Consider the following 26,093-nt stretch of genomic DNA (forward strand, 5'->3'; position numbering starts at 1 on the left):
ATTTTCCCTAAATCACAGGCTAAGTACACACTAATATTACTTCTATGTTATGTGAAACTTTTTTAAAAAAATATATCTATCTCTTTCAGTACATTACTTTGGAAACTTCTTAAGAGGAGACACTTTTTCTGACCAATCTTTGTGTTTGATGCCTACTAAGTGCTAAATAAATATTTGTTGAGTTACAAAATGCGAGTGCGATAATAGTAATACTATCAATTCACATGTATTGAGTACTTATATGAGAGAAGTTCCCTATCAGGCACTTGCATTTATTGCTTTATATAATCCTCATAATTCACAAATGTTACCTAAGAGCTCGCTGTGTGTTGGTTTCTGAGAAGATGCACTGGGAATACAACAGGGAACAAAACAGATCAAAGTCCCTTTCCTTTTAGAGCACCAGTTGGTGGAGAAATCAGATAAAGAAGAAAAAAATAGAATATCAGAAGTTGAAATGTACTTGGAGAAATACGAATATGGATGAGAGGTATTGATGGGAGTTGGGCAGGTTGCTAACTAAACAGGAGGTCACAGAAGACCTCATAGAAAAGGAACAGTAGGTGCGAAAGCCTGAATGGGGCTTGTTCCCCCAAGAACTCCATGAGGCAGACATGACCTTCATTTTGCAGAGAAAGAAATGGACCCCAGAAAATTAACCTGTAACTTGTCTAAGAGCTTAAAGCGAACATGCAACACGTTATGGACTTGGAATATCTTGACTCGAAAAACTCCTGCTCGTTGAGAGGTTCATGTTAAATGAAATAAGCAAGACTCTGAGAAGTGAAGAATTATATGTTTTCTCTCATCTGTGGGAGTCAGAAAAAGGGAACAAGTGGATCTCATAAAAATCTAAGGGAGATCAGAAGGCAGAGGAAAGTCACCGCAGGAGGCAGGAGGGGATAGCTAGGGGAGATACTGGGGAGTGAAATTAATCAAATTATATTATGTGGAGGTGTGCATATGTTACAATGAATCTCACCATCATGTACCAATAAAAAATTGTAAAACAATAACTTATACAAAACAGGTGAATGGATAAAGAAAATATGGCCTGTATACATACTGGAATACTATTTACCCATACAAAGGAGAGAATCCTGTGGTTTGTAGCAACATGGGTGAGCTTGAAGGACATGGTTTTAAATGAAATATGTCAAGGCACAGAAAGAAAAATGCTGTATATTTTCCTATGTGGAAGCTAAAATAGTGATGTCCTAGAAGCAGAGAGCAGAATAGTGTTTATCAGAGGCTGGGAAGGGTGAGGGTTGGAGAGAGGATTGTTAGTGGGTACACAAGGTCTTTGGAAGGAGCATCATAACGCCATGCGCCCTAGATGCTGGCCATGAATCCACAGGACTTGTTTGCCCAACTGGACTTCAGTCTTATTCTGATCCCATCCCTTCTTTCTATGCCCCTCTTTCTCCTTTTGGAAATGGAAACGTTTACCCGTTGCCATTAAATATTAGCTATATGCAAATTGCTTTTAATCTTTTTACTTTTGTAGCTAAGAGTTTTCCTTGAGTCTCTGATGAGATCTTGGACTTTTGGGCAATGCTGGAACTGTTAAGACTATGGAGACTCTTGGAAATGGACTAATGTACTTTGCATTGTGAGATGGGCATAACTTTGGGGGGGCCAGGAGCAGAATGCTATGGTTTAGTTATGAGGGATCCTCCCAGAGCTCATGCGTGAGACAAGGCAGGAATTTTTCAGATGTGAAATGAGTGGGTTACGAGGGCCTTAAACTAATCAGTGGATTAATCCACTGATATGGATTAACTGGGTGGTATTTGTAGACATATGGGGTATGACTGGAGGAGGTAGAGAACTAGGGGTGTGTGCCTCTGGGGTTTATATTTTGTCCCTGGTGAGTGGAACGCTCTCTCTGCTTCTTGGTTGCCATGTCTTGGCTGCTTTTCTGGGCCATATCCTTCCACCATGATGTTCAGCCTCATCTCAGGTCTAGAGCTATGGAGTTGGCCATCTGTGGATGGAGACCTCTGAAACCACGAACTCCAAAAAACTTTTCCTCCTCTAAATTGTTCTTGTCAGATTTCTTGGTCACAGCTACAAAAAAGCTAACTGAAACTGTGAGTATAGGGAACCGCTGGTTAGGTGGAATAACTTGCAATGTTCAACAGCCCAGCAGGGTAGCTGTGGCTGACAACAATTCATTATCTATTTCTACAGAATGAGCAGGGAGGATTTTTAATGTGCCCAACACATAGAAATGATGAATTTTGGGGAGGAGGGGTGATAGATAGGACAATTACCTTGATTGAATCATATTACACATTTTATCCATGCATTCAATGTACAATTATTATGTGTTAACCAAAAATAATAGTAAAAATAAAAGACCATCTTGTACTTCTAAAAATTTTTATTGATGTCTTATAGTTATACATAACAGTGGGATTCGTTATGCCATATGTGTACACGGATGCATAATTCAATCAATCTTATTCCCCAGGACCTTCAATGTTCTATCTTGATATGTTTCCCTCGGTCTGCATTTTTTATTAGTCACTCCATTCTAAAAGAATCATTGTGAATTATAACTGAGGAATGGCTTTCTAAAGACCAACCCAGCCTCTTTCTAGAGTGGCTTCTTATTCAGTGGGGACTGGAAGGGTACATTCAGGGTTCCTGCATGTCTCCTCTCTTCCACTAAAGAGACCATCTACAAGACTGAGAGCCACTTTGAATATGATGTTTTGACCCAGTGGGTCTTCTGGAAGCTGGGTGATAGATGTGGGTATTTTGATTCCTCTGAGCTAATTCCTTGGTCCATCTCTAATCTTGAGGTGCTGAGCGGCAGCAGCAGCAGCAGCTTCCTGATCTGGGGACGTTCCTAGTGGCAGCAGAGGCTCTGTGGATCTTGAGTCAGCTGGTGACAGTGTCTGCTCTCTTGCCAGCCCAGTTTGGCAGTTTGTTTCTGGGAGTTTTTCTTGAGGCTCATTCAGCCTAGGACTCCACCCTCCAGCCTTTTCCTCAATGTCCCGCATTAAATCTTTTTCCTCCTCAGTCAGCTGGACTGGATTCCATTGTCTGCTGTGAACCGTGACTCATACTAATTGCCACAAAAGTGGGGTGGTCATGACTTTGATGATTCGAGCCGGGCTTTGAGTTGGTTTCCATTTATACAGATAAGACCTGCTGGTCCCTGTTGATCCCGTCATCCGACATCCTTGTCTGTCCAGTATTCTGATTGCCATCTGGGCCTTGTTTCCTATTATGGTAGCTATGCCTTGGGCCCCCTAGTCCATTTTAGTAGCAGCATCTTTAATTTTATTCCTGACCTGTTTCTGTTTTGCTTTTCAAAGAGGCTGGTATTTGATTTCTTCATCACCAAAGTATTTTTCGGGGTTGTATGGAAAGTAATGTACTCTTAGGGAACACAGGGTGTACATGAATGGGTCCTAGGTGATGGATTCACTTCAATAATCTCATCTCTATGCCAAGGAATTAGTATCTCCGCTGAATTCATCTCAGGCCACCATTGAGTACAGGTTTTGATCCACCAAGAAAGCAACTAATTAAGGTTTCTCCTAGATGCTTGAACCAGTACTAGCATTCAGAATCTTTTCCAAGTATATTGATTTATTTAACCTCAAACAGAGTTCTATTCTTCCATCCTTGGTATTTTATTCTTAGCAAAATATCCAGATTCTTGCTGCTATAAGTTAGCAAATTATTTTTTATTTCTATGTCTATTTAACCCCTTTTCTCTTAGGTTTTACTATGTAGTTGGCTCTCTACACCAGGTAGGAAAAGTGCTTTCAAAGAAAATTAAGTTGTTGTTGCCATTTTACCAAGAAAGAAACCCTACATTTGAAAGGTCTCTGGGTAACATTTGGTTGCCCTGTTCAGTCTCAACAATTGAATAACCCATAAAACTACTGTCTCTGAGTGGGCCCTTGAGCAAACAAGAGGTCTTTAGCTTGTCTAGACTACTGTGCTGCCACTTCTGTTCTTGGTTTTTATAATCTAGCATACTGAAAAGACCCAGGAGTGCAATGGCTATTCAGGATGTTGTGCAAAGTCTGCAGCAAGCTTTGAGAGGAGACCCTATAGTTTTGAAGCAAAACTGTGCCCTCTTAAAATAACTGTCTTTATTTTTTTTAAGAGAGAGTGAGAGAGAGAATTTTTTAATATTTATTTTTTAGTTTTTCGGCGGACACAAGATCTTTGTTGGTATGTGGTGCTGAGGATCGAACCCGGGCCGCAAGCATGCCAGGCGAGCGCGCTACCGCTTGAGCCACATCCCCAGTCCCAACTGTCTTTATTTTTATTTAAAAAAAGAAAGCTATTGGCTAGAATTGGGTTGTCATGATCACTGAATGCTTCACCATGATTCACCAGAGATCTGACCTGCTCATTTCAAACTGGAAGTTTCTTATCTAAAAAACAAAAAGTCACACATGTTCAAGATCATTCCATCCTTATGTGGACATAATGGGCCGGGTTCTGACATGACCCGAAAGCAACAGTAAATTGAATAAACAAATACTGGCTCATATTGTGCTGATCTCTAACCCCATAACCATGGCTTGGTGATAAATTTCCCGTGATCAGTTGACAGAGGGAAAAATATCTATCCTGGTTTAGATATGCCAGGATCAGCTGGAGGTCACCATGCAGCCCTGTGGCCCCATGCAAGGAGTCCCTGGAGGACTGTGGGGATGAGGGATGAGTCAATAAACCCTGGGGGAGGAAAGGAACAAAGAGAGGAGACCCTCACTCTTGCAGTAGAAGTGAGGGTTGCCTCAGTCAGGGATCGAATCAGGGAGTGACAAAGGAGGTGCCGTTCTGGGCATAGAGATTTTAACATTTTATTGTGGAAAATTAAAAACACAAAAAGAATGGAATAGTCTAAGTAGTAATAATAATAGTATAAACCCCACTTCCTCCCACACACAAGGGACCCATCACTCAGCTTCAGAGATGGGGCACGCATGACCGATCCTCTATCCCTGCCCTCTTCTCCCCACCCTCCCCCATCGATTCCTTCAAGTCAAATCTGTCATTTAATCCACTTCCTTAATGTGCATTGAACTTATGCTAACACCTTTCATTCAGTACTTCAACATAAGCTCTAAAAACGAGTGCCTTTTGTTTTTATAAGAATATAACCATACTATCACTTCTATCCAAAACACATGAATTTCTTAATATTAGCATCCAATTTTCTCTTCGTATTTCATAAGTGGGTTTTTTTCCCCCTTTCTTCCCTGGATTTGTTTGAATCAGGTTCCAGACAGGGCCTGCTCATTCTTTCTGGTTGATAGGTCTCAAGTCCCATTTAATTTATGTCTTTCTCCCTTTTCTCTTTATCTTGCTCTTCTTTTTCTCCTGTTCCCTCTTTTCTTCTTCCCTCCCACCCTCCCTCCCTTCCTTCCCATTTTTAGTGAGAAAACCAGGTCATTGGTCCTGTAGAATTCTCCCACAGTTTGCATTTTGTTGGTTGCAATCCCCTGATGCTATTCTAACCCGTTCCTTCGTTTCATGTATTTCCTATAAACTAGTAATTAGGTATAAAGACTTGATGGGATTCATTTTTTTTTTTTTTTTTTTGGTGCTGGGGATTGAACCCAGGTCCTTGTGCATGAGACATGAGAGGCCAGCCCTCTACCAACTGAGCTACATCCCCAACCCTGGGATTCAGTTTTGATATTTGGGGCATCGGTACTTCGTAGGTGGTACTGTACTGTATTTTTCCACCAGAAGCCACTTGATGTTTGGCTGTGGTTTTTCTTTTTCATGTTAACCAGTAGGGGCAGCATGAAACATCCACGAGAAATAGTGATTTCCTTTTTCTTTCATTGTTTTCTTAATTTTTGGAAGAATTATTCTCTCAGTAACTATTTGATAACTCAAAAACAAAACTCCTACAAGAAAGGCAGCCCTATTTTCACTTGAGGAGGAAAGGGTGTTTAGAGACTATAACCTTTGCAAGGGGTGCTTATCGCTGTTTAACTGATGATTATGTCTTTTCAGTGGATGAACCTAGAAGTGCACATTTTTTTAAAAAAATGCGGAGTTTATCATGAATTCATATTGATATTTCAAATTCAAATTTAGGTTTGCAAAGTTGCTTTTTAATTTTCTATTATATCTTTTTCTCTCTAATGTTATAAGGTTTTGTTGCAAGTGATAGTAACATAAATCCCTTTTGCTTTGGGAAGTTTAGCCTAGAGCCTGCTTCTCTAGCTCTCCTGAAGATTTTGTAAGTGTTTAAAATCTTGGGGAAAAAAATCCTTTCTCCATAAACCATTTGAAGTGGATCTTTTCATCTTCAACTGAATCCTGACAGGGCAAACTGCAGGCAGGTGGGGAGGGGCTGTTCCGGTCCCTGTAATGCAATTGCTCACAGCTACACCAAAGGACGTCAAGGGTTCTCTGCTGAAGGAATCACAAAGGCATTAAAAGGAGAACCACATTGCTCAGTCTTTTCTATCTTTGTACAAGTCCTAATTCACTAAAATGTATGTTTCTATTTTTCAAAAGCATTCCTTCTCTCTCTCTCCTTATTCTCCTTCCCAAAATCAGATTCTGGAGAACACATTAGGTCAGGCCCGGAGCAAGTGTACAGAGTCTTCTTCTAGCTCTGGACAAGAACCAGACATTTTAGCAAAGGCTGCCAGAGGCCATCCCATCATCGCTTCAGGGTGGATAATGAGGAGTCTTGGGGGTGAGTGCATGTGGTGTAAGTGTCGGAAAGCTGCATCTGTTGCTTGCTCCGAGGGCCTGGAGGAATGCACTGGGCCTGGGGCTTTGGATAGGGTCAAGTCACATGAGTACGACATTTTCATAATATCCTTCTGCATCTTCATCATTGGAACCGACTTTTCCATCTGAGTTAACTGGCAGCTGTGTCTTCACCTCAGAGTAGACAATCAAGGCATGCTGGGACGGAAAGAAGACAGCGGAGGAACTTGAAAGGGTGAGAAGGAAAGGGCTGGAGGTGGTGGTGACAGAGGGAAATGAGGCTCACCTTGTCCTCTGGAGGCATCCAGGGGGTATTACCTGTGGGGGACAAGAGAACCATAAGAATTCCCTGAGAACCCAGTCTGCCAACGTATTTCCTAGATCAGGGCGTCACTGGGCCCTCCCCATCAATGTCGTGTCTTCCCCACCCCAACATATCCTTTGATTTTCTATTTCACCTTTCTTTTTCTTTCTTTCTTTTCTTATTGGCTCATATCCTATTAGCTATGCATAGCATTAGGTATTTTACCATTTCTTTTTTTAATTTACCATTTCTCAACTAAGCCCTCTGCAAGTTCTTCTCAAGCTTCATTGATCTGTAAAACTCTTCCTCATCACATGAAGAAACTTCACTTCTTCTTCTATCAGATGTTGAGAGAATATTTTTCTCCTTGTTTAATTTGTTGTACTTTTAATTTAGAGTACATCCACCACACTGTCCTGGATGGTTTGGCAAGTTCTCATAAAACTTTCCATATGTGTTGCCCGGTGAGGAAAACTCTCACGGTAGCATGTTCTAGTTCTTGATTTTATTGCCATATTTTTTTTAGAGGTGGAGTCACAGAGAAAGAAAGTTTAGCAGATGTGATTTCTTGGATCACGGATATTGGGATTTAAGAGTCTCGGGGAAAAAAGTAGAATTGTTAAAGCACCATAATAATTTTATGGAGAACTAGAACCTGAAAAGGAGCTATATCTTGGGGCACCTGAAGTTTCTGTTTCACCGTGTTCTTACCCATACACTTTTGGGATTACAGACATTGTTAGTAAAGTGATAAAAGTGGTGCACACTTTCCTCCTGCAAATGGACAGAGCTTTGCTTATGATCTCAGGGCCTTTATGAAAATCTGAAGGAACAAGTAAAAAGGGTTTTCTACAGCTCATTAATACATCAAGTGCCTGAAATATAACCAATCCATTAATAAAAATGGTGTTTGGGCCAATATGTTAAGGATAGAGTGGAAAGATGATTGAGGAAACTGTATAAGATAGATGTACTCAACCAACCCAAACAAACTGATAGTGGTTCTAATTCTACTATTCAGAGGGTCCTGGCCAATGGCTGGCTCAGGAAGCAAAGAGACAAAGCAGATGATCAGGTGATACATTATTGGTCAAGCAGGAATTGGTTATACAAGCAGCAAATATTTAATCAAGACAGAAGACTTTGTCTTATCTTTGTGTTTCACAGGCTTTGTGACCTTGGGAAAGGACTTAACCACCACTTCATTTGCAAAACAGGTTCAGTGTTAGTTTATGAATGAAATTCCCACAAGGCACAAAGATACTAGATGAGATGAGATACCATATTTAGATTTATTAAAAAATAATAGTTTGTTTCTTTGACTCTAAGAGTCTGGGTTAATCAACCAAATTAACGAAATATGGAGAGAGATTTTTTTAAAAAAAATTGTTGAACAGATTTCTTTAGAAGGAGAGATTAGTTTCTGTGCAATGAGTTTCTACCCAGAAGCTTTATTGGGAGTGTGTGTGTGTGTGTGTGTGTGTGTGTGTGTGTGTTTAGGGAATGGGGAAATGATACTTTATAAGCCCCCAGCGTGGTGAAGGAGCCTTCAGAGATTCATCTTAGAAACTGAAAAGTGATTTCCCTGATTTGGAAAATAAATAGCGTATACCAAAAAACAAACCCAAAGTGGACTACAGGTTACAACTGACCACAGTAATGTCTAACAGCAGGTCTCCACTCATTTGAGGGTCTTGAAATGGGATCTGAATGAGATTCAAGGAAATGAAGAAGGACTGCTCATTCTGGCCAAAAGGGACTAATAGGACTGGATTCACCTTTCCATTTTCAACCACCAGAACACAAACAAACAGATAATGCAATGTTTTTCAGGCATTTGACAACAGGCAGTCCAGGACCCAGAGCCAGAAAAGAAAGCCAGTAGACAGCGGAGCCTTGCAGTTGCACAGTCTTGCCACTTGGGGGCAGTTTCTACCCTGCAGCACAGGTTGGAGAGCCCTAATAGAGACTGGTCTGCTCTCTTTGACTTCAAGTGACAGAGACCAACAGTCCTGTTAAACTTAGTAGCTAGAATTTCTAGGACAGAGTACTAGAGAGACAGCAAGCAGCAAGGCAGATCAAAAGCTCCAGAGATCTCCAGACAGGTATGTAGCCTCAAGTCTTTGGCTGAATATTAATACTACATATGAGAGAGGAAACTATCTTGGGCTGGGTAAGAACCATCAGAAAGGAACGGGCAAAATAACCCCAGATGCTCGTACAGATCTTGTGATAGATGGGGAAACTGGTGTAGAATCCTCAGAAATGTTGCTTTGGTATTAGGGATAGATTAGCCCTCCTCTAAAGGTTGTTCGGGACCTGCCATAATGAAGCTTAAAAGCAAGCCTTGAGACTGCATGACCAATGTGATTCTGCAACCTGTACACTCAGACAAATGAGAAATTATACCCCGTCTGATTCAAATGTATGATATGTCAAGATCATTGTACTGTCATGTGTAACTAATTAAAACAAATTAAAAAAAAACAAACCTTGAAAGGATCCAGTTAGTACCAAGTAACTTAACTTTGTCCAGAACAAAATTCCAAGTTCAATAGTAAATTAAGGAATATTAAATGGTAAAATTCACATTTTCAGCATCCTATAAAAAATTGCCTTCTATCTGTCATCATCTATGGGGAGGGAGGGAGGGAGGGAGGGAGAGAGAGAGAGAGAGAGAGAGAGAGAGAGAGAGACTCCTACTTACAATCATTTGACCTTACAATTGTGCACAAACCGCAGGAGAAACCATTCTTCAGATTTAAAATTTTTACCTTTTCCTGGGCTAGTGATGGTTGGTATGATACTCTCTTGTCAGCACTGGGAATTGAACCCATAGCCTTATCCATGCTAGGCAAACACTCTTCCACTGAGCCAAGACAGTTTCACCCATGATACTATCTTGTGAGGCTGGTCAGTAACAGGAAGCCACAGCTCCCATCCAGCGACGAAATCAGGAGGGTAAACAATGGGTACTTTATGGTGCACCATAGAATGATTGCTAAACTTGAGGTTTGGTAGGGTAATATTAAATAGACTTTCAACTTAAAATATTCTCCATTTATGACAGGCTTATTAGGACATAACTCCATTGTAAATTTGTATCCAATATTTTATATTTAAATGTTCTCAATGCAATGCCTATCATAGTAGTACATATGTTGCAAATATTCATTCATTCAGACCTATAGGCAACCTTAGTACACAAATCATCAAGATCACAATATTTATCAGAAGGATGCTGAATTTTTGTTCTGATCATCAGCAAAGATATAGTATGTATTTTTTAAAATTTTCTTTCAGTTGTCTATGGACCTTTGTTTTATTTATTCATTTTTATGTGGTACTGAGAATTGAACCCAGTACCTCACAGATGCTAGGCAAGTGCTCTGCCACTGAGCCACAACCTCAGCTATAGTATGTATTTTTTCATGTCTATCTTCCGTCTTTAGAATCTAAGCTCCATACTGTGGGCAATTGTTTGCTGAGCGACTCTCCACACTTATAATAGCACCTAGCACATGGGTGATGCTCCATAAATATTTGCTGAATGAATGAGTATAGTTTGTAGCTGTAATCGTTTAAAAACATACCTTCTCCTTCTTCTCCCAGGTCAGTAGTCTGTATCTCAGCATATACCAAATCTCCTTCTTTGGGGTGCATTGGAAAGAAAAGACAATATTACCAGTCTGTCTCTGTCTGTTATGTTCTGCAGATGCCTCTTCCCAAGCATTCCCTCCACTCTCTTTAGACACACAATGAAGTGATTATTCTTTGAGAATATCTGACTCCAGAGTACTGTAGGGAGATGAGTGGCGTTTCCCAGGGGACTCAAAGCCATTTATCTTTCCCTGGTGGAGTCTTAGGAGCAGCTTCTTATAGGGGAAACCTCACCATTGTCACAGGAGATGTGTGGTTCCACCTGGGCAGAGCAGATGTAATGAAAGGACTGTCCCAGGCTGGGGGTGTGAGGACTCCTATGAGACAGAAATAGGTGATAATCCTTGGAGCATTCCAACATGCCTGAGGGTGAGATGTTTAGGCAGAGAAAGTGGAGAAAGTGGGTTGGAGGGAAATCAGCAGTCCGTAGGGAACTGGGAACCCTGAAGAGTTTAATTGAAACTTCAATGGGTCCATATTAAGTTGGATTGTTGTTTTGAAAGAAACTGGGGAGCTTTGGTATGGAAGGCTACCTTGGGACAAGACCAAAGTCTTTGATATCACAGTAACAATCATTGTCTCATAGACAGGATGGAAGTAGTGGCCAAATGTCTTCACATTGTTATGTTGGGAAATTTAAGAAGGAATTAGACATGATCCTCACTCCAGTTCCTGGGTGCAACCTAAGACTGAGATACTGACAGAAGAGGACCATATTTCTCAAACTGAAATTAAGAACACGGTCTAATTAATATATTTGTATGTCTGGGAGAAAAATAAGATTAATAAAAGCATATACCTCCAGAAAATCTAGAACGTTTATAAAAAATCTAGAATCTAACCCTTGGACATATATTTAATAACGTATGGTCTAACTCTGGAGCTATTGGTACAGAAGTATTTTGTACCCACCCAAGAAAATCTATAACCTTTGGTATCATCCGTTTAAATGAATGTGTCAATTTCAAATAAGAAACCAATCCAAGTATACATAAAATCTATAATAATAACTTTTAGCTGACAGAATGGCTTTAGGAAGCTCATTTTTTACTGATTCAAGGAACATGAAAATGGAAGCATTTAGCCACAAGGTCTAAGAAAAATAACTTGACCTAATTTTGCAACCACACAGTTTTGCATATTGTGTACTTGGGAAGCAAAAAAGGCACTTGCAGAAGCTGAGGTCTCACCTGGTTTCAGCTGTCCAGAAACCACCTCCTGCAAAATAAAGCAAAGGCACATTCATGTCAGCAGAGGGAGCTCTTTCTCAAAGACTTCACATACCTGAGCTACTGCAGGGCGGCGGGTGGGGGGAGCTGTGGGGAGAGGGGAGGAGGTGTGGGGGGGAGGGGGGAGGTGTGGGGGGAGGGGGGAGGTGTGGGGAGAGGGGGAGAGGTGTGGGGGGAGGGGGGAGGTGTGGGGAGAGGGGGAGAGGTGGGGGGAGGGGGAGGGGAGGGGGAGGTGTGTAGGAGGCACCATTTAAACACCAGCCGAGTCCTGATTCTCATCAATATACTTTGAAAAAGGATGAGAATAGAGCATCAAAGGATGGAACTTGCTGGGGCCAGTACTACACATTCCTGGGTTACATTATATGAGACTTTATTAGGGTTCAAGGCTGTGTTACTGTAACTCAAGAAATATTAAATGTGACCAAATCATCACCCTCGTAGAGAAGTGGCTGAGGGTAGACTTCAAGGAACATCTGTGGCTGTGTCCAGAGGAACCTCGGGCTCTGCCTCAAGCATATTAAGGAGACTCATCAGAGGTCCAACGTTCCCCACCTCCAGCTCAATACATGGTATGTGGAAGGGCTCCCAAGGATCTGGAGAGCTCAATTGAATTAAATGAATTAAGAAAAAGAGTTGTAGAGTATGGGTAGTTTTCTAGAACTGAAAGCCTCTCTATTCTTTTTTTTTTCTTTTTGTACTGGGGATTGAACCCAGGAGGCTTTACCACTGAGCTACATCCCCAGCTCTTTTTTATTTTTTATTTTGGGACAGGGTTTCACTAAGTGCTAGGACCTTGCTAAGTTGCTGAGGCTGGCCTTGAATATGTAATCCTCCTGCCTCAGCCTCCTGAGTCCCTGTGCCCCGCTTTGCACCTATCTTTTACACCATGTTTTCTGTCATCTGAAACTAGTTTGACCTGGTCTTGAGCAAGAAGGCTTTGGGAGCACATGGTCGACAGTGCTTGGGAGAGACCTTCTCCCAAGGTAGGGGAGGCTGACCCATGGAGAGCAAGGCCAGGGCAGGTTCAAGCCAATAAGGCCCAGGAAACCTTCACAAACATTTCTCCAGAGCCTTTCAGTTTAGTTTGAAGATCCATTTATAGATTTGGGTTGGGCTGAATGATCTAGTTGGTCGACCTGTATGAACCAAAGAAACTGCCCCCCAGAGCTGTTAAGGTAGTGTTTGAAACTTTATTCATTAAAGATTCTCTCTTTTTCCTTCCTTCCACTTGACACTTAGTGAACTAGACTAGGTCTAAGCAGCCCTCACACACTGGTCTGTTTGGGGAACTGCACTGTAAGGAAGAGACCTGCAGAGTGGCTTGGTGGTTACTGAAGCTGACCAAAGCTGGGGTGTCTGATGCAAGAACAGGGAAGGGACCCTGGCAAAGGCAAGAGAAGGACACAAACCTGATTTTGTCCTGTGCCAGTGGAAAAACAGCAGGGCCCCAAGCAGGAAAAGAAAGCTGAGCAGTCCCCCAGCGGCTCCTCCGGCAATGAGGGCATTTCTGTTGCTGGGAATCACTAAGGGGAGAGAGGCTGTGTGAGCCGGGGCAGGAGAGGCTTAGGGTTTGGAATCACCACGCATTCCAATCCTGGAAACTTTCCTCAACTCGTCTGGGAGGGGAAGAGGGACGAGAAATTATGGGTCTCAAAAGTGGGGGTGGGGGAGAGAAATTATGGGCCAAGATAAGGCCAGAAAAATTCTCCCTGTGTGGTCCAGGGTGGAGTAACCCAGAAAATATGGAATTTTTCCATATTTCCATATGCAACAAAGTGAGTTGTTGGACGTTTCTGATTTTTCCTTAGGGCCCACTCTCCTACCCTGTCATCCACAGCGAGAGAGATTTCCACTCAGTTCTTCCACTCACCCAACGAACGTGCCCAGCACACGCCAGGCACTGATCTAAACCTCGAAGATACAGCAGTGAAAAAATGATAGGAAAGGTCCTGCCTCTTGGAGCTGTGGTCTAGTGAGGGAGACAGACAATAAACAAATTTATAAAGGCCACAGAACTAATGCAGGATGGAAGGACAGGAGTGGGTGGGGCTTTTCACACAGATTCTAGGTCTCTGGGGAAGTCAACTTCAGACAAGTGTCTCAGATTCAAACAGAGGACACCCTGATGTCACAACAATAGCAATGCTAATGGTAATTTCCAATTATTTCATTTATGATTCTTGGAACAAAATAAATGGCTGGCGGCCAGTGAGGGAAAATTCTGTCTCTATTTTTCCATCCTGACAAATCTAACAAACCTGCCATTGGACCGATGAGCAGTGTTCAGGGGGCAGCCAGCCCAGCCTCCTCATCCCGACCGCTAAAGATGGCTGGAGAGTGGAAGAAAGAATCTTTCCTCATTTGCCTGCCAGGGCATCTACTTGAGCAAAATCAGAATTTCAACCATACCCAGGCCTAGGATTTCAGATTTAATGGGTAGAAAGCAAATTATCCCTCCTTTCTGGTAACCCAGTTTCCTTGAAGACATGGCTACTCTTTTTTTTTTTTTTTAGTTCTCGGCGGACACAACATCTTTGTTGGTATGTGGTGCTGAGGATCGAACCCGGGCCGCACGCATGCCAGGCGAGCGCGCTACCGCCTGAGCCACATCCCCAGCCCGACATGGCTACTCTTGAGGATGTAGTTGAAATTTGTCTTAGAAAGGCACAGGATTCTAAAACCAGATTATTGGGTTAGGATTCCAGCTTTTCCATTTACCAACGGTGTGGCCAGGGAATATAATTTAATCTTCCTGCACTTCCGTTTTCTCCTTTGAAAAGATGGGGACCCTAACATCTATTTACTGTTGTTGGCGGATTAAGTGAGTTAATATTGTTGAGTGCTTTGAACAAACAGTGCCTACGATGTAAGTGCTATGTCTACCTCAGTATGAGCTCTTAACCCCACAGGTTAAGCTTACTCCCCTGTAGCACCACAGCAGCCAACCTCAATCCTTGCAGTATGTCCCCTCAAAGTTCATAGGTTGAAGCTCTAACCCCAAGGTGGTCATATTTGAACATGGGCCTTTGGAAGGTAGTTAACTTCAATGAAGTCATGTGGGTGGGGAGCCTCATGATGAATTAATACCTTTCTAAGAAGAGACATTAGAAAACTTGCTCTTGTCTCCCTCCCTCCCTCCCTCCCTCCCTCTTTCTTTGCCACTTGAGGACACAGCAAGAAGGCAGCCATCTGCAAATCAGCAATGGAACCCTCACCAGAACCCAACCCTGTTGATGCCCTCATTTCAAACTTCCAGCCTCTAAACCAGTGAGAAAATAACTTTCTGTGGTTGAAGTCACTTATGACGGGATGTTGAGTAGTAAGATCTGAACCCAGGGGCTCATGCATGTTAGGCTACTTACCACACAGACAGTTAGTAGAAAAGCTACACTGAGCTACAACCCCAGCCTCAGTGGATGGAATTTTATTATGGTGACCCGAGCTGCCCCTAGACAGCCTACCTTAAGCCTACTGAAGAATTAATGTCTTGTTATAAATTTGCCCATTTCTGAGCACAGAGATTTTTGTATTAAGTCCACAAATTTAGAAGGAAATCTCACTCCATCGAACATCAACTGCATCCTTGCCATCTGTCTAACTCTCTGAGATGATGTTTCCCTAGTATATGAAAAAGTAGCCAAGCCCACATATGCAGGGAAGCTGAGAGAGGAAAATGAAATTACCTGTGTGAAGTGACCAGCTCACTCCCTGGAGCAGAGAACCCTAATCCATCCCATTACCTTAATCCCCCAAGCAAGAAGAGTAATTTTACACTTGAGTGTCAATCGCCAAGAGATTGACGTCTACCCTCCACAGGGATCACAACCTCAGCTCCCTGGGCAAACTTTTCAGGACAGGTGGCTTCCTGGAGAAGTGGCACCTCCTGCCTTCAGAGCCACTCTGGATTTCAGGGTACCTAGGATTCTTTCGAGTGTGATCTGGTGGCTTTCGGTTTTCCTGACCTCTCTTTCCTTCTCCCAAGCTGATTCTTGAAATGCCACCTACTCCGTCTCGATCCTTTTCTGCAAGGAATTACACCCAGTGTTTCACGTCCTGAAGGTGTTCTAAGACAGAGATGCAGCTCCTTCTGTTCTGGGAAGACATCAGTCCCCTACCTGGGAGGACCCCTGCTTCATCTCAGGACTTGCCTCAAGGGAATTGCAGAGAAAACTGAGCAGCAGCTGAGCCATTAGCATAGCCACCCTTTCCTGCAGCCTGTGTCAGGTTCACGGCTCTGACTATCAGAGCTGACTGCTTATGGAGCATGGTTGACAGTGTAGGAACTCCACAGCGTGGCCTCGGGAGAACACTGATGTTGCTGTCGTCTCTCTGACAGCAGAGGTTCAAATCTGGGCTGCCAGGTCTAAACCCTGTGACTATGCACACGACAAGACCTCTCTGAGCTCCACCTTCCTTGTCGGTAGAATGCAGATGGTCATGTCTTTATTTCCTAGGACTCTTAGTACAATCAACAGAGAGGATGGATGAGAAATTCATTCATTCAGCAAGCATTTATGGAATGGCTGAGTTACCTGGCACTGTTTCCGGCATCTGGGATACTATAGTGGTCATCGGAACATGGATCTGCTGTCCTGAGGCTAAGGCCAGAGGAGGGGAGAGGACAGCAAAGAAGCGCATGATAGCTGGTGATGAGTGTGTCGGGGGAGACTCAAGAGGGACTGGAGGAGGGAGTGCTGCGGTGAAGGGCTCCCTGTTATAAAGGATGGTGGGGGAAGGACTCCTTGAGAGGACCAGAGCCCTGGAACAAATGAGGGAGCGAGCCGAGGATATCAAGGAAGAGCATTGCACAAGGCCTGAGCGGGGAGTGTTCCTGGAAAATCTGAGGAAGAAACAGAGGGTCAGGGTGGCCAGAGTGAAGGAGATGGGAGAGTATTGGGAGATGAGCTCAAAATGACAGGAAGGATAGATCATGGAGGGCCTGGGGAGTCTTTGGGATATGTTGGCTGTCATCCTGAAAGAGATGGGAAGCCAGAGGAGGATTTTGAACAGAAGAGTAATGTGATCTGATTTAAGTTCTCCTCCTGATGCTATAGACAGAATTAGACTGGACAGCAGTGACTGAAGTGGAAGAGCAATTAGAATGTTATTGCAAGAATCCAGGCTAGTGGCCTGGCCCTGGTGGTGACCACAGAAGTAGTAATAGAGTTTGTCCATATTTTGAAGGTAAAGCTTTTAAAACTTGTAGGTAGAGTACATGGAAGGGTGAAATAAAAAGAAGAGTCAAGCATGATGTCTGGATTTTTGACCTGAGAAACTAGGAGAGGAAGCTTCATGTGTCGCAGGAGGATGCTCTAAGCAGGAACCTGTTTCAGGTGAAAATCAAGAGTTTGGTTTCAGGGGTAAGTTTTTGGGTTTTGAGTTAAGTTTGAGATGCTAATTGGAACTGTGAAGTGCATGGTTTAAGTACTTGGGTAGATGGATCTTGAGGTCAGACTGAAGGTCTAGCTAAAGGTTGAGTCTGGGAGTCCTCAGTACCTGGAAGTCATAAGTGCATTTAAAGCCATGAGACTGGGTGAGATGATGGAGAGTCTGGGCACAGAGTGTCTGAGAACAGAGCCCCAGGAGGAGTCTCCAGAATGGACAAGTTGGAAATATGATGAGGCTCTGAAAAGCAATCTAAAAGGAGTGTCCGATAAAAAGCCAAGAGTTGTGCCCCAGAAGTTAAGGACAGTATTTCAAGAAAGTGGGATCATTTGAGTCAAGAGCTGGAAGAAGATCAAGTAAAATGGAAGCCGAGCGTCGCCCGGCCTCAGCATTATGGAGGTCATTGGAGGTCATTGGTGACCTTTACAAGAGTAACTCAGTGGAGTGAGCCAAGCCTGAGAGCGGAGGGTTTGAGAGAAATGGAAGAAGTGAGGAGAGCCAGTAGAGAAAACTCCTTTTGAGGAGTTTTACTGGAAAGGAAAGCAAGGAAATCGAGTTTTCCAGTAGCTTCTCGATGGATGGACGATTTATTGAAAGCCTAGGGAGGCACTGAGCCCCGGGTGGGAGAGGAGCTGAAGCCCAGGAGAAACCACATCCTTAGTGCCGAGTGTTGACCTAGGACATGGCTTGGCCCATTGTGGCTTCTTGGGCACACAAGACGACATGAACCAGACCTGGAGGATCCCAAAGCAAGGCTCGTCTGCCTAGGGGACAAGGCTGGGCTCTGGATCTGCTCACCGTACTTAGGTGTTTCCTGCATGTAATTGTGAAGCTGGGAATCCCTCAGGCCTGCGGTACAAAGCAGAGGGCTGCCTTATGACTTTGGTTCTGTCTACCTCCAGGACACGGATCGGATGTGCAATGAATCATTTACTGAAAGGAGAGGTATAGGTGACACTTAGGTGACAGAGCTACAACGCTGCCAGTGAGGTAAGGCTACTCTTTGAGATCAGCGCACAGAGGATCAGAGAACAGACACACAAAATCAGCTCCAAGAGGCAAAGATGGCTTCTGGCCAGCTTTTTACCTCACCGGATTACTTTCCACTGACCCGATTGGTTTGTTAACATTCTGATGGAAGAGATTGTCTGTCATGGGGAGACGGAAAAAGAAGTCAGATAAAGATGAGTCAGAAAGTTAATGTTGGTGAGGCCCACGCCTAGTTTGAGGAAATACGCTCAGAATAAATAGGATCAGTGGTGATTAAGACTCACCCCTCACAGTGACGTTCACCACCTGGCTCTGGACGGGGCCGTAGCTGTTGTCGGCTGTGCAGTAGAATCCCCCACCGTGGCTCCCCGTGACGACTGGGATCTCCAGCTCTGCTCTCTGGGAACGCTGAGTCTTCCTCCCCAGACTCTCCGATGTGTTCTCTCTGTGCCAGGAGAATGTGGTGACCCCTGTGCCTTCAGCCACGGAGCAGACAAGGACCAGCATCTCCCCCTCAATTGCCTGGCCTCCTGGGGGCTGGGTCTCCAAGGAGACCTGAGACACAGGGACCCCTGCGGGAACAGGAGCAGAAGCTGAGGGCCAGGTGTGGGAAGGCAGGACTGGTTTCAGACAGAGTCACTTTTCACGTGACTTAAGGTATCCTCCTTAGCGGATACTAGTGCTGTGATCAATGGACTATGGATTTTGAATCTAGAACATCACTAAATGCGCTAACCCTTCCGGCCTAACACACAAAGCCCCAGGAGAGAAAAACCGACCATTCCTCGAGAAGCATTTGAGCTCTGTCTGACCTAGCTGGTGGTCTGAATTGTTTCGAGAGATAGGTAATAGAAATAGTGGTTGTTATGGGACTCAGCTGGGCCACACCTGATTCCTGAAGTCCTGCGTTGGTACCTAAGACAAGATGATATTTTTCCTTTTGGGCTGATTGACAATTTTTATTTAATATTAGGAAAAATATAGGCCACCAATGTAAGGGATATATAAGTTTTTGGTCCCTTAAGAGAAAATTTCTTTGAGAAGGCAATGTTTAATGAAACTGGCCCTCTCATTTCTGGGTACAGTGGCACATGCCTGTAATCCCAGAAACTCAGGAGGCTGAGGCAGGAGGATTGCAAGTTCTAGCCAGCCTGGGAAACTTAGCAAGACCCTGCCTTAGAAACAAACAAAAGAACAACAACAACAAAAAAATCCTGGCCCTTTTTTTCATTCTGGCTTACTAACTCTTCTAAAGAAATACAAGTCCAATTCCAATCACCTGTAAACATAGACAAGATGGTATTTAGTGTATTTCCCTTTGTATGCATATGTCTCCCTCACCTCTGCCACACACCTCACGGACAGTATATTGTTTTTGCTATTGATTAGGAAGAGGTGGGTATTTGTCTTCTAAATAGTTTGCCCTGGGTTCTGGCACGCTGGATCTGCCAACTCAATAACAGGGAACCTCATTTTCTTGTTTTTTAACCCCAGATCTTGAATCTAACTCCATGCATCAGCTCTATCACTCCAACATAAAAGAGTTTGAAAGGAAGACTAAGTTGTTAGGGAAAAGAAGGTAGAAATGAAATCCCCTATTTCTTTTATTATATAGTTCCTCGCTTCTTAGTTTAAGCCTGATGCCCCTATCAGAATGACAAAACTAATCTCTTTTGGATAGTCCCTATACCCATGGGCCAGAAAGATGCCTCAGTCCCACCCAGCCCCCTGGCCCTGCCTACTTACTCTGTACCAGGATCTCCCGGGGGGAGCTGAGCTTCTGGATGCTGCTTGTCACAGTTGCAGCCCCACATCTATACCATCCCGAGTCTTCTCTCCAGATGGTGGGGATCTGGAGCCCTGAGAAGTTGCTCCAACTTGACAGGACAATTCTGTCATCTCTGAAGAAGATGAAATGAAGAGGGGTGTCCAATCTCTCTGGAGGAAGATGCGTTTCACAGCGCAGGTTTACAGAGTTCCCTTCTGTAGGCTGAAGGGCTGTGACTTTCAGGTTTGGACGTGGAAATAATTCTAGAGAGAAAAGGAAAATCAAGTTCTGAGCAGGAGGGTATTTAGCACTCTGGGAGGAACAGGCTTGGATTCTCTGTCCCCGGAAACTTCAGACATACAAGATTAAATGTATCAAGCTCTCGATTATGTTTTTCTTTCCTAGGATAATTCAAGTCCAATCACTCCACTTTCTCTGCCTCCGGGAGGGACTCATAAGTCTCCAGTATTCAGGGTTCCAATATTCACATATAAATCCCTCCTGACAGGCCCAGTTTCGCCACCCTGACATTACTAAATGAATCTATAGGAAATGAAGGATTTACCTTTAATTCCAATATATTCGGTAGCTGACTTATCTGCCAATTTTTGGTTCCTAAATCCAATGCATTGATAAAAGCCACTGTTATTTAAACCTGCTCTTGGGATAAAAAGATCCAAGCTTTTGTTAGAAACGAGAAGGACTTTTCTATTCCAAGTGTATTTCACGGAGGTCAGCTTCTCTTTTCCCCTTTGCTGGCATCTCAGAACCAATATGTCTCCTTCAAACACAGAATAAGGAGCCTGTAGGATTAAGGAGCCTGGAAACAACACAGAGATAAGATACCATCATTCAGGACACTGCCTCCTTTCTCCATGTCCCTTCAATTACAAAGGCTTTATTTTTTTCTTTCTGCCCCCATCAGAAGTTAATCTCTTGACCGAAGTCTATTCATTTCCTCCCAACTCAGTGAGGCATTCTTCAGATACAACTCCTAAACAAATTCTAAACACATGTATTCAATCATTTAAGGACAGATTCAAAATGTAAGGACTTTAATATGGAGAAGAAAAGCCAAAGAAGTCATTTCTTCCACTTGTATTATTCTTCTCTTACCCCTCATTTCCTCTTATATGTAATTTTGTATAACCCTGAGGATCACCTTCCATTTCCATGCAATTTCCCTTCTCTAAAAATGGGAGTTCATAACCCACTTGAATCAAATTGTGAAATATGATATATTAAGAACTATGTAATGTTTTGAACGACCAACAATAAAAAAATAAATAAAAAATAAAAAGTCTCATAACCATAAAAAAAAGCCAAAGAAGGTATGATCAAAATCTCTGACGTCATATAATAGAGCAAAAATCAACACCAGTCTGCTCACTGAATCTCCTAGCAGGTGCTATCAAAGAGGAAGCCTTTGGAGAAATACACAAGGAATCATGGCAGTGCATTGGGGAATGCTAGAGAGAAGAACTATTTTCAGAGACACAAGGTTAGGTTCAATTGAATGTGAATGTGGTCCTCTGTGGAAATTTTCCTGCTGTGCAGGCTGTGACTTGAGGTTAGCTGTATCAATTCCGACTTAGATCCTGAATACCTCCTCCTAGAGAGCCACATCTGTGAAGGGGATCCAGAACATTATGTCTAAATGAGGTAAAATTGCACGGGAAGGGATATGGGCATTTTGCAAATTAGAGATGAAAAATAGAAAGGAAGAAGAGTCAGATACCAGGACAGGCAGGGATGAAAGGCCAGAGGTTTGAAATTTCTGACTTTCTCCTTCATGCTCAGCATGTTCGTGTGTGTGATTTCTCCCCTGTGAGGCTGTGAAGTTCCACAGGATAGCATCTCAGACAGCTTCCTCTTTGTATTGACTAAACAAACGAATTTCCTGGACAATGTCAATGTGTGAGAATGTATGCTGATTAATATTAAGCATTTCAATTCGAATTTCAAGTGAAAAACATTTGCAGACATCGAGGAAGAGTGTAAAACTGAAAGCAGCTGAGGCTGAGGGACAGAGAAGAAGGAAGGACCCCAGTGCTTAAAAACTGCAGAGAGCTACAAGCTTAACCAATTCACCTTCTCTCTCACCTGTAGAAAAGGTCAAGGATACAGGGTCACTTAGAAGTGAGCCCTGGACCTTGCATCTGTAAGTTCCCGATTCACGGACTTGCAGGTTATCTCCTGGGGTTTCTCTTCCTGTTTTGTATCCATATTTCCCGTACCATTCTGTTTTCTCTGGTGCATGGAAATGAAATCTATTGCAAGTCAGATTCACTGTCTCTCCTTGAAAAACTGTGGTCCATGGAGGTTGGAGGGAAATCACAGGTCTGGGTGCAGCTGCTGAGAAGAAGAGAAATGAGTCTGAGGTGGTGGTCCCTGCAATCCCTGCCACGGAGGTTCCTGTGGGGACGACAAGAGGACCTGGATCTGAAGAATCCCCTGGGTCCTCGGGAGAGCTACTGCTTCCCCAAATTGCAGGTTCTCCAGTTGGGCTCACCTTACTGCCAGGTACCGTGGCTGCTCCGGGGTTTCCAGGAGCAGACTGACCTTTCAGAGGGCAACCCCAGCGGGATCCATTCATGATTGATCAGTGATGGGAGGTTTACAAATCCTCTTGCCTTCTCAGGTGAAGCAGATCCTCAGGGACATAACTGAGCATTGCATTTCTCCAGCATGTATTCCTTCCTCCAGGGAACTGCATGTTACAGCTCCTCTCTAAGATGAGTGTGTGTGTGTGTGTGTGTGTGTGTGTGTGTGAAGGGTACCAGCACATGCCATCCCCAAATATGTTTCTTTCGTATATGAATTATTTTGAACCAAAAGACCATTGGGAACTACCAGAAAAAAGGAAAAATCTAAAAATAGGGCATATATTTTCTTTTCCTAAAGAAAATTTGCTTTGATAAAGGCATCTCCTTCTGTCGGACCTTCTCAGTAGAGAAGATATTGGCTTAGATCTGCACAACAAATCATACTAAACAACCCTTGTTACCATGCTTTTCCTTGTCACCGCCCCATAACTCGCTTCTCCCTCTCCAGAATCCTCAAACCCCTCAATGTTGTTTAGCCTAAGATGATATGTAAACCTCAATTATCTGCCTGCCTCCTTGAGCCACATTTGACTTTGTGATCTTCCATGTGTACATGTGTAATTAAAGCTTACTTTTTCTCCTGTTAATCTTTTACCAGTTTGATTCATCAGCCCCAGCTAGTGAGCCTAAGATGAGACGAAGCAAAAATAATTGTTTTTCCCTCCCTTACATGCGGCATGAGCCTATATTGGGACTGGACTTAAAGATGGAAGAAATACAGAAATTTGGAGATTAATTATGCTGGTATTTAAAAAGTCCAAATCGTATTTTTACTCATATTCTAACAAGGACTTAACTCTTCACTTCTGCCTGCAAATGTTTGATGGATGGCTAAGAGCAAGATTAGAGACTTGGCATTCTCACCTCCATTTTACATCTATTCCCTTTGCTCCAAGTCACCTTTGATTCCAGGAATGGGATCTGATCCAGTAAACATCTTGTGATGAGTTGAAGCTACCTGCCAGGCAATAGTAATTTAAAAAAAAAAAAAAAAACCTGACCTGGTCAGACCTGACCAATCTTGAAATAATGAGATAATATGGAGACAGACCTCTCCTGATCAGGATCACCTGCTTTGGTATCTTTGCAAACTTTCTAGTTATGCAAACCCCCACCTGTGCCTTTGTTCTTTTCTTCTTTTTCTTAAAGAGAGAGGAGAGAGAGAGAACTTTTGATATTTATTTTTCAGTTTTTGGCGGTCACAACATCTTTGTTTGTATGTGGTGCTGAGGATCGAACCCGGGCCACACGCATGCCAGGCGAGCGCGCTACCTCTTGAGCCACATCCCCAGCCCCTTCTCTTCTTCTTTTTTAAAGAGAGGGGAACTAGGTGCCTTTACTTTAGGCGGTGCTGAGGATCGAACCCAGTGCCTCACAGGTACTAGGTAAATGCTCTGCCACTGAGCTACAGCCCCAGCCTCTCATTCTCCTCTTTAAAAACCTCAAAGTCATTGTCAGTCTCTTGAAGATGGGGCTAAAGGGATGGACCACTTCTCTTCCCAGCAGAGTTACACTGATTAAAATTCCTTTCATGCTTTCTATCATTTCCTTTTCTATTTGTTTTTAGGGTGAGCGGTTGGACCTAATTTTGGGGGGTCTCCCAAGTCAGGCCTCTGGCCTAGGACTCAAGTAATAATATCAATTAGAAGCAGGTGTGGGAGAGGGGCGCAAGCTGCTGTCTGAGGTGTGAAGTATGTCTAGACAGCCACAAAGGGTAAGACTGCAGGGAGACAGGTGATCCCAATACTCTAAACCTCAAAGACACTCTCAGGGCGAGAAAATATTGACCTTGCATGAAACTGGACCCTGAGATCTTTGAAACATGAGTGGACAGAGCTGGAGAATCCAGGACAAAAACAAGTTAAAAAAAAAAAAAAAAAAAAAAAAAAAAAAAAAAAAAAAAAAAAAAAAACATTAGCATTAGCTCCCTGTGGAAAATAAGGGAAGAGATTTCTGTTTTCTTTCAGAATTTCTTTTTCTGTCCCTTTTAAATGTTTATAAATTTTATAATGGCTAAACAAGAGTCTGGCTAGTCTCCAAACCCAGGATAGTCCTGGGTGCCATGTGTTATCCTTAAAAAAAAAAAAAGGTGGGGGACAGTAAAACATCATCCCCAGATGCCCCCTTCTTTTTCCAAAAGCTCAGCCAAGGCAAGGGAGCAATAACACCCTTGGGCTGCAAAGTGCAGATACCTACGATCTTAGAGGACCTGGCTTTCTCTTTAGCATACTGGAAACCAGGGAAATTTAGTGCCATCTGTCAGAAGCTCCTTTCTTCCGTACATGCTGGGAAAGTTGCTCCTTGATATGCTGCTCATACAAGCAAACTAAAGCCGCTGATGTCACTGCTGCTGCAACCTGATGTATAAAACCTCCCTCTGCACAGGGACAGTTGTGGAACTGAGAGCCCCATGGAAAGAATACAGACCACTCCCGAGCCAGGCACCACTGGACAAAACAGCAAGAGGGAGGGACGAAGGAGGCGCTTGCTTGAGGGAGGGCCTGTCTGTTCAGCCTGTCACCACTGAACTCTTCTTGGAGCAGTCACTTATCCCCCCGCAACCCCTGATACTGGTGATTAAACTCAGGGTGATTTACCACTGAATTAATCCACAGCCCTTTTTATTTTTTACTTTGAGATGCGATCTCACTACTTGTGGAGGCCGGCCTCAAACTTGCAAGTCTGCTGCCTCAGCCTCCTGAACTGTCACTGATCATATGTCTCACATGCCATCTCTGGACATCTTCTTTGCCCCGCGGCCCTGACACAACGGGGTCATGAACTTAACATGCTATCTTCTTGGTTTGGGGGAGATGGGCATATGGAAAGATGCTCCTCTGTCTCCTGGTTCCTGTAGTTGGCTGAGTCTGACTTTGCTGGGCCTCCCTGACTCCAACATGCAAAACTACCTGTTGTTATAAAAATGTGAGAAGTTTGTTTCTCCTATGATAAAAGCAATCCGCTAACACGGGTGGTCCTCCCAATTATCATAGTTAAGACAAACTACGTGTCAGGTTATTTTATTGGAAGACCAATTATTATTTATGTTGAAAACACGTATGTTTGGATTATCAGCTTGACTAAATAGAGGAATGGAATTTCTTTCTGTCTTTGCTCTTCTAGTGGTTTTCCTATGAGGTGCATTCCATTCTGGCTTAACACTTATTCAATAATAAAGTGTTTCCCTTTATCTATTACCATTTATGTAGAAGATTTCTGGGTTGGGAGGAGATTTTATTTTTTAATGCTAATTCCCTGACAAGAAATTATTACTGAGGCTTCCTGGTTTTTTTTTTTTTTTGAACCTGTATGTTTATTTTCTGAGTCCTATAGTTTTGAGGTGGTGAAGCTAACAACAAAATTATCCATTATTAGAAACATCCTTCCGGATGTAATGCTATTCTCTGGCTTGCTTAAAGATGAGTGGTTTGGTG

General features: G+C 43.2%; 1 protein-coding gene across 1 annotated transcript; it reads right to left on the reverse strand.

The window, feature by feature from the left end:
* Positions 1–6,726: 6,726 nt before the first annotated feature.
* FCRL4 (Fc receptor like 4) lies at positions 6,727–22,649 on the reverse strand (the record flags this gene model as incomplete). The annotated part of the gene is made up of 10 exons (XM_081308848.1): positions 6,727–6,912; positions 7,001–7,032; positions 10,612–10,668; positions 10,913–10,995; positions 11,869–11,896; positions 13,320–13,433; positions 18,570–18,857; positions 20,032–20,316; positions 20,619–20,873; positions 22,157–22,649. 10 exons carry the CDS (start codon positions 22,647–22,649, stop codon positions 6,796–6,798), a joined length of 1,752 nt encoding a protein of 583 aa, XP_081164974.1. The 3' UTR covers positions 6,727–6,795.
* Between the last annotated feature and the right edge of the window lie 3,444 nt (positions 22,650–26,093).

Source organism: Spermophilus citellus, assembly GCF_964194105.1.
Source record: "Spermophilus citellus genome assembly, chromosome: 9".
NCBI lineage: Eukaryota > Metazoa > Chordata > Mammalia > Rodentia > Sciuridae > Spermophilus > Spermophilus citellus.